Here is a 12468-nt window from a genome sequence, read left to right on the forward strand (position 1 = left end):
GGGCTCCATGATTTCATCGCCGGCTGGCGGGGACCTGCCAAGAGCTGTTATGCCTCACTGCGATGTGTAGCTTTTTCCTGCCTTTCTTTTTTTTTTTTCATAATAAAAGAGGGAGTGAAGCTGCCCCCCTTTTTTTAAGAGGGAAAAAAAATAGCCAAATGGATCAGAGGAGAAAGGGGGGGGGGGTGAAAAAAAGCAATAGCCAAAGGGGATGCCAGTGAGGTGTGGCTTGCATTTAAATATCCAATATGTCAATGTAAGGGGAGTGTGTACGTATATAAAGTGCAGTTCGCATCCGACGGCGGGACACTGGATCGGGCGATGGGAGGCGCGGGCGGCGCGGGGCCGGGCCGGGGCCGCGGCGGGGCCGGGCGGCCGCAGTGCTCGCTCTGAGCGGCCGCTGTGCCCGCGCCCCCGGGGCCGCCGCGCTCCGCGCCCATGGCCGAGGTGGGCGGCTTCCTGGGCGCGCTGGACCCCGACCTGCACGGCTTCCCCCCCGCGCTGGGCGCCGGGCTGCCCCTCGCCGACTCCCCCGGCTTCCTCAACGAGCGCCTGGGGCAGATCGAGGGGCGGCTGCAGCGGGGCTCCCCCACCGACTTCGCTCACCTCAAGGGCATCCTGCGGCGGCGGCAGCTCTACTGCCGCACCGGCTTCCACCTGGAGATCTTCCCCAACGGCACGGTGCAGGGCACCCGGCAGGACCACAGCCGCTTCGGTAAGGGGCCGGGGGGCGCCCGGCCGGGCCGGGAGCAGGTGCCCCGCGCGCACCGCTAATTACCCCGCTAATATAAATCATCCCGGGACGGATATAATTGGCCTCCTAAACAAATGCTCTCACTCCCCAGCAATGCGGGAGTTTTTATTTCCAATTTCCTACTCTCCCGGCGCTCAGCCTTTCTGCAGGTGCACTAAAAACGTGCCTTAGAAGGGGAGAAAAAAGTATTTAAAAAATAATTAAAAAAAAATTAAAAGGATGGTGACCAGGTCTAGCTGCACCTCTGAAGTTAGCAGTGAGAAAGAAAGAAAGAATGTCTCTTTGGAATTTCATGGAAATTCCTACGTTGGAAAAAGAAATTCCTCACTTTTTTGGTTGTTTCTTCTTTCCCCTCCTCCTTCTTTTTGGCCTCCGCAGATATTTGTGAGCTGCTTTCTTTTACTTGCATGAATTCCATTAGAAGAGCGTCTCCCCAAAGCGGGCAGGGATCAGATGGCTGGATGGGTGTCAGGACCTGGGTTTGGGAAGGTTACTGGAAAGGAAGGGGGGAAGCTGAAGGGGGAGAAACACTTAGGGGACCTCGGAAGGAAAGGAGAAGATGGAACAATAGGCAGAGCACCGTGGATTTACCTTGTCGCCGGGGATACAGCTGGAGGACTGCAGCGCCTGTATCAGTGGCACACGAGATCAGGGATCTCTAATGAGACTGTATGTAATCTTCAAAAAATGCATCCCAAGCCACAGGCGAAGGAGTACAGTCAGTCTGAGCACAGCTAAGAGAAATTCCCGCTACTCCAACATCTAGTGCAGGTGTCTGTGTAAGCTATCAACAAGTCCCATGCCAGTGATCTCAGCTATGTTGTCAACAGGTTGCAAGACGTGCTCGCAAGACTTTTTATAGTTTTCAAGTGATTTAACTCCTCGGTGAAAGGAATTTTTTTTTTTCCTTGACTTTTTTTGCAACCAGTCCTTTCCGATACTCCGGGAACTGCTGCCACTGCTATTGTTGGAGGTGTAAGGCGGGTTTTTGGAACAACTGGGAAAGCTTATCTCGGCACCACGCTTTCCATAAACACCAGGTGTGTGCATAGCATGTCCCTGCCTAAATCAACAAGAAAGTCATAACCCGCGGGTCAGAGTCAGGTACTGATTTGCTCGTGGGGTGAGCGTTCTTTAATGACCTCCCGAAAACACCCATCTTTTAACCTTGCACGCTGGGTTTCTGCCTTAAAAGAACCCAGAGCAAAATCCCATTGTGTTGGGTTGGGTTTAGTTCAACCTGCCACGTAGTGTTTCTGTTCTGCTATCGGTTCCTTTCACTAATCTTTGTACGGCTAAACAGCCGGTTTCAAACAGCACCATTTGGTTTGGGTCCCTTTTTTTCTTATACAGATTGAGAAAAGCAAGAGTAATTCCAAACTTGGAAAAACATGTTAAACGGGCTAAAACTTTTCATGAATTTTGTACACCGAAGCTTAAGTCACACAGTGCATTCAATAAATCGAAACATTGGCATTCCCTAAGTGTTTTAGCAGTCAGCATCCAGCTCTGTAAACTAGACCAGACTTCAGACATTATAGTTTTCTGCTTCAGGTTTTTCCCAGAGGCAGTGTAAAATAAATAGTTATTTGTTGTAATTGCAAGACAAAGCCCCGAAGGATTAGACTGGAATCCTTGCATTCAGATAAAGTTGGACTAAGCCTCACTTCAGCAGAGACTCAAAGCAATAATGTATTGGCACACACTATTCACCATCTGCGTTCAGTAGCCATGAATATTTAAATTCCAATGTTCCTGGTATGGTTCATATTAGGATGTCATGTATCAATGCATTCCTAAATTTTGCATGCAGCATTCAGAAAGCAGTTACTTATAACAGAACTGGGCAGCCTGAGCGAGTCTGGAGACTCCAAAACTGTGGTGGGGGCTGCAGAGCTAGACAAGGGGCTCAGGGGAGCAGTTTAAAGCTGCCTTAAATCTTGGGGCATCTGGGGAAATACTTAGAAATCGGGTATAATGGTCCTGTGGATCAAGCCCCGTGGCTGGAAGGTGCTCTCTGGTATCGTGAGTAGATAATTAACGTGCTCCACAGCTCAGGCACGTGTCCAGCTGCAGGTGGGATGGAGGGCAGAACCAGACTTGGCATCCCTATCTCGTAACTTGGAAGGGTTTCAGGAATAGACAGGCAGTATCTGCACCCTCCCATGCACAGCCATCCCAAAAGCTGCCAGATGTCCAAGCCATCCACATCTTCCAGGGAGGAAAATGAAGAGCCAGAGCCCCAGTGATGCAGAGTGGAGTCCCAAGGTCCGCAGTGAGAGTTTTGTACCGCAGCACTGGGGGATGTGACTGTAGGACACGGGAGGTTGTGGCATCATGCACCCACACTGCCTGAGCGATCACAAGAACTATTCCCTCTCATCTGTCAAGGACTGGAGCCGTCCTAAATCACACCTGTCTTCTGGAATGCCGTATTTTATACTTGTAAAAGCACAGATTCAGGCAAGAACAATGGAGCCCAGCATATTTTTCCTAGAGGAAGCTTAAAGCAGAATGTGGTGAAGCCCTCTGGGATTTTTGAAAGAGAGCTTGTTCTACACTAGGGGAGTGCCCAAATTTGCTCTCTGAACTGGCAGCTCTGGCAAAGGCATCCCAAAAAGAATCAAGTGTTTTCAAAGATGCATCTGTTCTCACCGCATCTGCTCAGAACTTTCCTATACAAAGAAATAAAGGACGGTCAAAATCTGGAGGGGGTCCGGACTGACATCAGCACTCCTGTGATAACCCTTCTTGGAATGAAACCAAGAGAAATGCACCAGGGAAACCCTTGCCAGGAGGAACTGCTCTGTTTCTGCCTCGTGTCTCTTTTACAGCAGCGTTCGAGTCAACCCAGCAGTGCTGCTCTTACTGCAGTGGAGGAGAGAAGGAGGCCTCGAGTTTGCACTGCAGATGAATAAAGGAGCAAACGAAGCTCTTCCCGGGTACAAACCCGCTCCTGGATCTGTTACACAGACTCCAAGAGAAGCTGCTGAAACCTCCAGAGAAAGTTTTGCTGCGGTTTTGACATTCAGACCGTAGTGCACCTGTTGCTGAACAGTTGCTGAGGTTTTTAGCTGGAGCTTTAGGTTTGTAGCCATTAATGCAACATCTGTTTCTGTACCCCAGCTCCCAAATATAGTCGTGTAAGAAGAGACAGGTGCAGGGAGCTGAACTGTTCTTTGAGGGGTGGCTTAGTGTAAGTGGGGGTCCAGCCACAGCAAAGCTTGGGAAGTTATTCAGTGTTTTGGTGGTAAATTAGTCCAGTTGGAGTCTTAATCAAATCTCTCCAAGTCTTATCTGAAAGGGCTCAAGGAACAAACAGAATGAATCAAAGTGAGAAAAAAAGAGGCAAGTCCTGGGGGAAAGAAAAAGGAAAGGAAAGGGGTGTGGGGGGGAGCATGTTCTACCACAAAAACACCGCTACAATTGGAAAGAGAATTCTTGAGCTGGCCCCAGTGGCCACTCCCTGTGCTGCTGAAGATCAGATGTACGAAGCTGCAATTTTGTCTACAATTGGAGTGAGTTAAGGACAGGATGGATATCCGCCCACATTTTTTCAGCCTTCACTCTGTCTCCTGACTTTTGTGGGTTTAAGTTACGTTCTTAATGCTGTTTCAACATAGTCATCTTCCGTGCATGTCTCCAAGTGACACTCAGAGATCAGAAAAGGGGAATATTACAAGGGATGTTGTTAGAGGAGATTGTCACGGGCACACCTACAAGAAATTTCATTTGCAAAGCCAGGGAGTGTCTATCCAACAAGCACCAAAGGAGGGGGGGGTCTCACCTTCCTACTCAGAGAGAGAGGATGCTGATGCAGCTCCTGGCTTTGTCCTTGCCAAGTCTTTGGAGACCTGGATTCATCTGCCTCGTACAGAACATGCTTGTGGGCATATTCAAGAAAAACTCTTGGTTCCCCTACCTCAGACCTCCCTCAGCAGCATTTTCCTGCTTCCCAGGGGTGACAGAAGACAAAAAAAACCCCAGAAACTGGTACTGAGATCTGTGACTATACCTATGGGAATGTCCATCCACTCTTTTCCAGGTATCTGATATTTTTCACTTCACTTGTCTCCAGCCTGGGAAAGACTCCACTGTTCTTAGGTATCTCTGTACTCCTGTGTTATTTTTCACACTCTCCCTGGTTGTTGTCCATTGTCCTTCACCCCCTCCTTTCCCAGCAGTGGATGTGGTCATTTCTGTCCTGTGGATGGGAAAAGAGCACTCAGCAGTTCAGGAGTGGAGGCAGGAGACCACCCCTCATCCTGCCCCCCTTCCCTCCACGTTTGGGATCTTTTCAGCTAAGAAACTGGAGTAACTACCCAGGACCAAGCAGAGCAGAGCCAGGGTCCAGTTTGCCTTCCTGGCTTGGGAAGGCTGCCTTCTCTGCCTGCTCCAGGTGCCTCTGCAGGCAGGATGTGCTCCCAGACTGGGCCATAGAGCTGGGCATATTTCAGCCTGTGGAATGTCTGCACTGATCCACACAGCGTGTTTTGTGTTATTTGCTTCCCTGTTTGTCTCCAGGACTTGCTGTTCCCAAGTCCACATTTCATCTCCCTCAGGGAGAGCTGGATTCAATCAATGCTCAGCACCCCAGAGTGGGCAGAGCAAAAGGAGGACAGGCAGGCTGGTGGAAGGTGGGCAGGATGATGGAAGGTGGGCAGGCTGGTGGAAGGTGGGCAGGCTGATGGAAGGTGGGCAGGCTGATTCTTGCAGCCAGCTTTGCTGCCGGCGTGTGAGCTCCGAGTCTGCGCCGAGCGAAGGGGGTCAGAGGTGTCTGCCCTGTCTGGCCTGTCCTATATTTGGGCAGTGATGCAGAGTGGTCTGAGAGTCACCATGTCCAGGCCTGGAGACGTGCCCAGGCTGAGGGGACAGCTCAAGCTGCTGGACCAGGTGGCCGCTCGTCACGCGGCGCTGTCAGAGCGGGGAGCTCCTGCTCGGGGTAACCTGATCACCCCGGCAATGGCTCGGGGTAACCTGATCACCCCGGCAATGGCTCGGGGTAACCTGATCACCCCGGCAATGGCTCGGGGGTAACCTGATCACCCCGGCAGTGGCTCGGGACTGGGTGTTTGGGGAGCTATATTGGGGGACCTGGAGCCACACTAAAGGTTAGAGCAGCATCTCCTGTCAATGGAGACATCCAGCCGTTACATGAGATGGGGAAAACCCTCTTCCTTCTGCCTCCCGGCTAATGAAGTCAGCCCTGGACACGGGCAGGGGCTGCCCATGACCTCTAGCTAGGGTGAGTGTGATATCCAGAACAACACAGTCCCACTGCTGCCTTCGGGAGGTTTTCCTGAGAAGTTTGAAGGTCTCCGCCACTTGTGATGTTGGGTAGGAACTGTTTAAGTGCTTCACCGAGGATTCTCCTATTACAAGTCCTTCCCCACGGAAACAGCTGCTGTCCCCCCTCCCAGCAGACCCTGCTAATTACTTTGCCAGAGGAAATGAGGCTGCCCCTCATTATTGCAGTGTCTGACACCATCACCACAGGCTGAAGCCCGTGGGTGAAACAGTTGCTCTCGCAGGGCTGGGGATGTCTGTGTGCTTTGAAGCTGGATTTTATCCCTGTGGCTTGTCTGTACATTTGGGGATGTCAGGTACCCCACTGGAGTGCCAGGATGAAGATGGTCTTCACAGACATCTCTTCTAGTGTTTTTTACTTATTTTTACTGAACCCATCACTTCAGAACATGTGGGACTATCATCTCAAACCAGAAGCCAAAATCACTCTCCTTTTGGTAAAGAATAAAAGCCAATGTGGTAACACACTTCTGAAATTCCTAGAGGCCAGGCACAGGTTTCTACATCTGTCTGCTTGGTGATAATTAGCAAAAAAATCCAAACCCAGAACAACAAAACCCTGCAAAGCTTTTCTCATTAGCCAAAGCTAATCCCTGTTGGGCAACTCAAATTCACGATGCTGGGGGGAAGCCCAGACTGGAAATGGAACACTGCACGCAGATGGGACAACAGATTTAAGAACAGTGTTTTTATTTATCATGAAAACAGGGTCTGTAGGAAGCTCTGCAAAGGCTGGGGCAGGCGGGTTTGTGTTTGGCGCTGGAGCCGGATGGTTTTTCCTCTGCGTGATTTGCAGTTCTCCTCTGTTTCAGGGATTTTGGAGTTCATCAGCCTGGCGGTGGGGCTGGTGAGCATCCGTGGCGTGGACTCCGGACTCTACCTCGGCATGAACGAGAGAGGGGAGCTCTATGGGTCGGTAAGTTTGGCGTGTGCTGATCGCAGCCCTGGAACACCCCCAGCACTGCCCTCCCCTCCCCTGCTGCCCCTGCTGGGTCAGCGTGAATGATCGGCGGGAGCTCCCCGGGGCTTTGGCTCTCAGGAACCGCGTGGCATGGCCAGGTAAAGGCAGGGGGACATTCAGCACAGAACCAGGAGGTGCTGGTGTGTTCTCCCAGCCCAGTACCATCAGCTGTGTGCTCTGCTTGGCCAGGGTCTGCAGCCATCTGCAGATTCCATCTTTGTGTTATGACTCTAACCAGCAGAAGCTGAAATTTGGGGCTGAGCCTTATTGTAACACGCTCTGCAACTCCTTTTTGGAGTTTAGGGCTGCTGTTGATAATTTCCTAGAAGTGCCCTTTTCAGTCTAAAATTTTCCCTGTTCTGATCAAAAAACCCAAGTGTAAACTCCTTATGACTTGCAGTCAAAATGCCAGGTCGTAACAGCTGAGCAGAGGTTCTTCCTACAGGTTACTTTAACTCAATTTCCAATTACTTAGCTCAATTCAATATAAGACAGTTATTTCTAGTTAGCTGGAACGATCACTTCTATTTTGAAAATGTAATTGTACTCCAGAGAGCCATTCTAAGTTCTTTTTTTTTGTAGCTGCTTCACTTCATTGATGCTTTCAGGTGCCCCATGGCCTTTAATTCAACCTATCACCTGTGTGTGATTTTTTAAAAATGTCTCTTACTAGCTCCTAGCACTGCCCTGGGTGAGGATACTGATTTTTAAGGATGGATCACAGTAAATGTAAAATGAAATAAAATAAACCAGTTTTAAGCCAAAGTAGAAGGCACATTCTTCCTCTCCCCAAATCAGATCAATCTCATAGAGTAAAAATTGAAACTCATGTACTCTGTGTACAGAGAAACCTTCAGAAAACCTCTGCTTAGCAAACAGCAAATCACAAGTTTCCATCATCTTTCCTTCTCCCATTCCCATCTGAGAGCCACAGACCCTTTCACTGCTTAAGATGCAGTTGCTGATGTTTGTATGAGATGTTTGTCCAAAGAGGTTGTGGAGTCCCCATCCCTACAGGTGTCCAAGGGCAGGTTGGATGAGGCTTGGAGCAACCTGGGGTAGTGGAAGGTGTCCCTTGCCATGGAACAAAATGATCTTTAAGGACCCTTCCAACCCAAACCATTCCATGATTCTCTGATATCAAATACCAACATGCACCGATAACTATTCTTCTCCCACCTCATTTCTCTAATTATGTCCACCCTGAACAGACATTAAATACAGACACAGTGGTTAAATTGCAAGTTATTTATTAAGTTGCAACTGACAGATAAGAAAGAAAATCACCAGGATTCCATAAAACACAAAGAATCCTGAGGCACACTTCAGAAAGCAGGGCTGGATCAGCACCTTTCCTGTCAAATCCCAGGCTGCTCAGTTGGGAGTCACAGTTTTCACTTGTGCCAGCTGGAAAGGAGGACATGAGATCCCCCTCTCTGCCTCCAAACTCTGCAGCTCTGTCTGTGAACTGAGTTAATTCAATTCTAGAGCCTGTGTTCATGTTACAACACAGGAACAAAAATAGGATAACATTTTACAGCACTGAATCTGGAAACAGAATTGACCTGAAGACACAATCTTGGGAACTGTCCCTGCCCGTGGCAGGGGGTTGGAATGAGATGCTCTTTAAGGTCCCTTCCAATCCAAACCAGTCTGGGATCTTGTGCCCCAGGCAGTGCCCTGAGTGGACACTGCAGGGACACAGTCAAACTGCTGCTCCAAAGTGTGCCCGAGTCACGAGCCAGGTCCCCAAATAACCCTGGAGTTTTAAAACCTGGGACACGTGGGCTGTACAATGATGGCTTTTGGAGCTCCAAAGCCACTACAGCATTCCTAATTAAAGGTCCATAAAACAGCCCGACAACAGCATTAGCATTACAATGGTATTTTGGGACATCGCAGCACAGCGGTATTTTTAAATTTTCAGCGAGTTTACTCTTTCCCTCTGTGCCAATTTTGCCTGATCCGTGTGTTGATGCAGCCAGCCCCAGCCAGCCCCGCAGCGACACGTGGAGTCCCCTCGGGACACAGCCCGGCCCTGTGAACCTCGTGCCAACCCTTCTGCAGAGCTTCCCGAGGCTTTCAGAAGTGCCACCAATATTTAGGGCAGCAGGAGGCACGGGCAGCACCTTGCACTGCTGCCTGTGTGGTGTCAGGTTCAGTGGGGACATCCCAGGGCTTTGGAAAGGCGTAAATCACACCTGGCAGAGTCACCCCAGACTCGCCAAACATTTTCCACAAACACTGTACTCCAAACTGCCCAGCCTAGCAGGGGTGAATGGGGGCAAAGCAGCAGCACAAGAGTTCAGCCAGCCATCAGCTTCCAACACATTCTGAGTAAATGGCATCTGAGGGGAGGGAAAAAACCAGCCTGTATTTATTGACGGATCTGGGGAGAGAAGCCCACAGTTCCTGGGTCTCAAATGGCCAGGGCTGTGGCCCTGGGGCCTTTGGAGGGCTCACAACTTACCTCAGGGTTTATTTAATTAGCAGCAAAACATTGAAAACAGGTTCTGAGCACAGGTGAACTCCTGGATCATGTTACAAAACATCTACTGCAGGCAGTAACATTTACTGAGCACTCCGTGTGCAGGACACATTCCCTGCCTGGATTGTTGACAGTGTAGTACAGTGAGTGTAACATCATAGCACCCTGCACTGGCAGGCTGCCTTCCATCCCAGAGGGCTCCCTCATCCCCCTGGCAGTCTCCCTGTCGGATGGGATGGGATGGGATGGGATGGGATGGGATGGGATTCCTGGTCCCTCTGTGATCTCTGGCACAGCCACCCCCATGTCCCTGTGGGGACACAGCCCCGCTCTCACTGGGCACATCCCAGTAGCTGGCACGTGGAGGTGGGAGGGAGAGGGAAGGAGCACTGGGCATGAAGTAGAAAGCCATTGCCAAAGGGTCACTGCTGACAGCCCGGGCTGGAGGGGCTGGAGGGAAGAGCTGGTTGTGGTCCTGGTGACATCAGTGCCATCCTTCCCCCCATCCTGGCGTGGGATGCACCAGCCACGGGCTGGCACATGCTCATCACATCACCTGTCACCACCCTGTGTCTGCCCTGGGGCCTGACATCCTCGGGGCACTGCTGCCCATCCCTCTGGGCCTTGTTATGGCCTCCCATCAGAGCTCCAGGTGAAACCCTCGGGAATGTTTCCATTCCCATTGCAGCGTGCAGACCTGTGCCCTAAACTTCCAAAGCACTGCCTGCTCCTGTTTTCCTGGTCAGCCCCTTCAGGTGTGCTCCTGCTGCTTTGCCACCCACGAGAGGGTGTTTGGGATGTGTGGTGGGGGCTGCTGCGGGGGGAAGGTGTCTCTGCCTGGCAGTGCCTGCCTCATCTGCCTGTTGGATTTATTCATGGGCACCTTTACAAAACACACACCCTCCTTCTGCTCCTCCTTCCATCTCCTTTCTCCTCCAGCTCCAGCGCTCTTTGGGTCCCGGCTGGTGCTCATTTCCAGCTCTAAGCCAGGGGGAAACACCCCCAGCAGCACAGCCCCCCCTCCTCAGGGGGGCCGGGAGAGGGCAGCCGGGAAAATTACGGGAAAATAAAGCAAGGAAGGGGGAAATCCTTTCCTCTTCTAAACTTTTGACAGCAATGTGTCTCTGTTCCTTCCCCCCGTCCCCCCGCAGAAGAAGCTCACCAGGGAGTGCGTTTTCCGCGAGCAGTTCGAGGAGAACTGGTACAACACGTACGCCTCGACGCTGTACAAGCACCCCGACTCAGAGCGCCAGTTCTACGTGGCCCTCAACAAGGACGGCTCCCCCCGCGAGGGCTACAGGACTAAGAGGCACCAGAAATTCACCCACTTTTTGCCCCGGCCTGTGGACCCTTCCAAAATCCCTGCCACGTACAGAGACCTCTTCCACTACAGGTGATGGTTCCTGCGGTCAGCGTGTACGTGCTGGGGCTCCCGAGCTGCCTCCCAGAGCGCTCTGTCCATAGCCATTCCATCACTCCTGTAGGTGGCCTAGGGAAGCACTTGTTGGATTCAGACACCGCTGTTGCTCCTTGTTTGCAGCGCGTATCAAAGCCGGGTTATTTATGGGGCGGGGGCAGGGGAAGGGAGGGAACCCCACATTTAATCTTCCATTCTCCTTCACTTTCTTTACCTGGTTGCTGCACGAAGAGGCTGAATATTCAATGTTATGGTTGCTTAAAGGAACGAGCAGGTGAGCAAACCTGATCACCATCACCAAAAAAAACAACCCCAAACCAACCTAAAAATGAAGAGAAGGAAAGAAAACAAAAGATCGCAGAACTGCTGCAGATACTGCTGCTGAGCTGGGGTGGCTCCCTGCTGAGGAAAAGCCTTTTGAGTGGTGCCCTGCTTGAGCAGCCTGGGGAGTTTGCTACATGGATGATGCTCCGTGGACTGGTCCTGATGTGTGGGGTTCTTCCTGCTGTTGGGGTGGGAATGGGGCAAGGAACATTATTCAGATGTAAGCATGGATACTGTGCATAAGGACAAAACTATTTATAAAATGTATATGATATTTATTTTATATATTTATTTATTTCAAAATAATTTTATTTTTAATGAGAGATGCTATGACCGGATTTTCATCAGGAAGAATAAGGTCCTACTGAAACAGGGAAAAAAAAAAAAAAAGAGTTTTAAGAGCTTATTGGCAATAAAATTGTCTTTATATTGTAGATTTCTTGCTAGCCCTTTTTTTTGGCTCTCTTCAACAATTAACCCAGTATTTCCCCTTCAATATGGACATTGAGACCACCTCTAAAAGGGCTTTGGATGGTAAAGTTCAATTACCTGAGCCCCAAAGTGCTGTAGAAGGATGACATCAAATTCCAGGAGCCTGGGAAGCGCCGGTGCTGCTCTGGGCAGGAGTCGTGGGCAGCTGAAACCTCAGGGTGTGGAGCAGCAGCCACTGTGGATTTACTGTCCAGTTCAAAAAGCAGGAGGAGAAACATCTGGAGCATCTGCTGCAGTTTGGATGGACCTGCTATTCCTGCAATCCAAAGCACCACGTCTGCCATGAGGTCTACCTGAGTCATCGTGGAAAACGGGTGAAGAAAGGCTAGAAAGCAACAACAGCAGTTTTAACCCCCCTCGTTTTTAAGCGATCACCGTGGATGATGAGGATCATCCCCGCAGGCAGCGCTCCGACGTGGCCGTGTGGCACTGTCCTCTGCAGAAGCCGCCTGGTGACACCGCCCCGTCATCACCTTTGCTCTGCCTCCAGGTGGGCTCAGCCCCTGCCGAGGCAGCCCCGAGAGCCGCAGCCCCAAAAGCCGCGGCCCCAAAAGCCGCAGCCCCAAAAGCCGCAGCCCCAAAAACTGCAGCCCCGCTCGAGTCAGGCCGGCCGGGGACACTCCCGGGGCAGGCAGCTCCCCCCGCAGGGCCCGGGTGACACCCGTGCCACACGGCTGCTCTCGCTGCCTGCTTGGGACGTCACAGAACTGGGGGAAAACTTCCAG

At 51.1% G+C, this 12468-nt stretch overlaps 1 protein-coding gene across 1 annotated transcript; it reads left to right on the forward strand.

Annotated features, from left to right (window-relative positions):
- The first annotated feature begins 306 nt into the window (after positions 1 to 306).
- On the forward strand, positions 307 to 11687 carry FGF16 (fibroblast growth factor 16). The gene is made up of 3 exons (XM_050310552.1): positions 307 to 715; positions 6874 to 6977; positions 10662 to 11687. Exons 1-3 carry the CDS (start codon positions 439 to 441, stop codon positions 10905 to 10907), a joined length of 627 nt encoding a protein of 208 aa, XP_050166509.1. The 5' UTR covers positions 307 to 438; the 3' UTR covers positions 10908 to 11687.
- The last annotated feature ends 781 nt before the right edge of the window (positions 11688 to 12468 follow it).

This window comes from Myiozetetes cayanensis, unplaced genomic scaffold (genome assembly GCF_022539395.1).
Source record: "Myiozetetes cayanensis isolate MyiCay16 unplaced genomic scaffold, myiCay2020 scf15, whole genome shotgun sequence".
Lineage (NCBI taxonomy): Eukaryota > Metazoa > Chordata > Aves > Passeriformes > Tyrannidae > Myiozetetes > Myiozetetes cayanensis.

What these genes read in the sequence shown, in the direction of transcription:
- FGF16 (XM_050310552.1), top strand. Translation starts at nt 439, where the DNA reads ATGGCCGAGGTGGGCGGCTTCCTGGGCGCGCTGGACCCCGACCTGCAC. An exon ending in GCAGGACCACAGCCGCTTCG is followed by an intron (nt 716 to 6,873) that starts GTAAGGGGCCGG and finishes CCTCTGTTTCAG; the next exon opens with GGATTTTGGAGTTCATCAGC. An exon ending in GAGGGGAGCTCTATGGGTCG is followed by an intron (nt 6,978 to 10,661) that starts GTAAGTTTGGCG and finishes GTCCCCCCGCAG; the next exon opens with AAGAAGCTCACCAGGGAGTG.